We start from the raw sequence: 1,328 nt of genomic DNA on the forward strand, positions 1-1,328 counted from the left end.
ATAGGGGGAGCCTAGCAGTTAGTTCTTCTTAGTCACAGTTTATTCAACTTGAATTGAATAACGTTTTTATTACTTACTGTTTATCAACACTTTTCTTTAAATTGCTGAGAAGATGTAGCTATTTATCTGTTTCTTTATGCTTTTCAGCAGCAATGCAAAGATCGCATGCAAGCTGGAATTAAGCATTTTAACAAAACCAAAACATACTGTGACTAGTGGAAAATTGTGGGGAATAGAATCTTAATAACCCACCAACAAGCTTTGTCGAAAGTAATGTGATATCTGGGCACAAGTGTTGTGGTAACTGTTGGTTAACTTTGGCTAGGGGCTGTTCCAAGGAATGCTGTCAAGAATTACTCTCTGGTGGATCCAAAATTTTCTTGAACTGGTAGTACACTGAATTAGCCATGCCAAAAACTAATATCTCTGCATCAAACATGAACTGGCAGTAGTAGGTATGAGGGGAATTTGCACTGGAGATTAAACTCAGGGCTTGTATTTTAGGTGTAGTATAAATGTACTTACAGTAAGACCTACCCATCTACCTTACAGCTCTTTCCTTAAAGTAAGGCATCTCTTTAAAAACACTGCTATGCTGCTTGCTGACACTTTTGCAGTGATACAATGCATATAAAACTTAAATGAAACATGCTGATACTGAGATTGCATCTTGATTTTAAAGAACTAGTTTTTAATGGACGCTATGATATTTTTATATGAAAAGATCCACCTCTAAAACCCTTCCTGCCGTTTTTTTAGCACCTTTTCCCCCAGTGCTCTTTCTGGTTGTGACTGCTAAACTCGCTGTGATCTCTCCTGTTCTTCAGAAAATTGGAGTTATTTCCTTGTGGCAGTTAGGTCTTCCTTGTCCCTGTAGCACTCAGCGCTTGAACTTCCTGGAGCTGGGAAGGCTTTGGTGTAGTGTCAACCATTGATCACAACTCAGGGTAACTGAGTGAAATGTAATGGTCTGTAAAGCACAGGTCAGGGGTGATGACGTAAAAGTCCTGTTTTAGCTTTGAACTCTGTAAACCCTGTGGGAACGCTCGGCCTCGCTCCTCTCCTTCTCCTGGGCTCAACTTTGCCAAGCTGCAGAGAGGAAGGGGAAAATAAACCAAACCCAGCACTGCCTACCACTCGGAAAGGTTATCCCACCGGAAACTGAACGGATGGTGGCCCCTGTGCTTGGTTTGTCACTACAAATCACACCTTCGAGGGTGTCTCTTGGGCAGGCTGTGCCCAGGAGCCACAGACAGGTGTGAGCCAGTCCCTGCGGGAGAAGCACGGCACAGAAAGCCCTTCTGCAGGGCAGATGCTCCCCAGGGCCT

General features: G+C 43.3%; 1 protein-coding gene across 1 annotated transcript in view; it reads left to right on the top strand.

Moving 5' to 3' along the window:
- The first annotated feature begins 993 nt into the window (after positions 1-993).
- LRCH1 (leucine rich repeats and calponin homology domain containing 1) overlaps positions 994-1,328 on the top strand; it is a 119,286-nt gene continuing 118,951 nt past the window's right edge. The window contains exon 1 of the mRNA XM_017733662.1: positions 994-998. Coding sequence (XP_017589151.1) covers positions 994-998 — 5 coding nt within the window. The remainder of the gene's footprint in view (positions 999-1,328) is intronic.

The sequence above is a fragment of the Corvus brachyrhynchos genome, unplaced genomic scaffold (assembly GCF_000691975.1).
Source record: "Corvus brachyrhynchos isolate BGI_N302 unplaced genomic scaffold, ASM69197v1 scaffold202, whole genome shotgun sequence".
Taxonomy (NCBI): Eukaryota; Metazoa; Chordata; class Aves; order Passeriformes; family Corvidae; genus Corvus; species Corvus brachyrhynchos.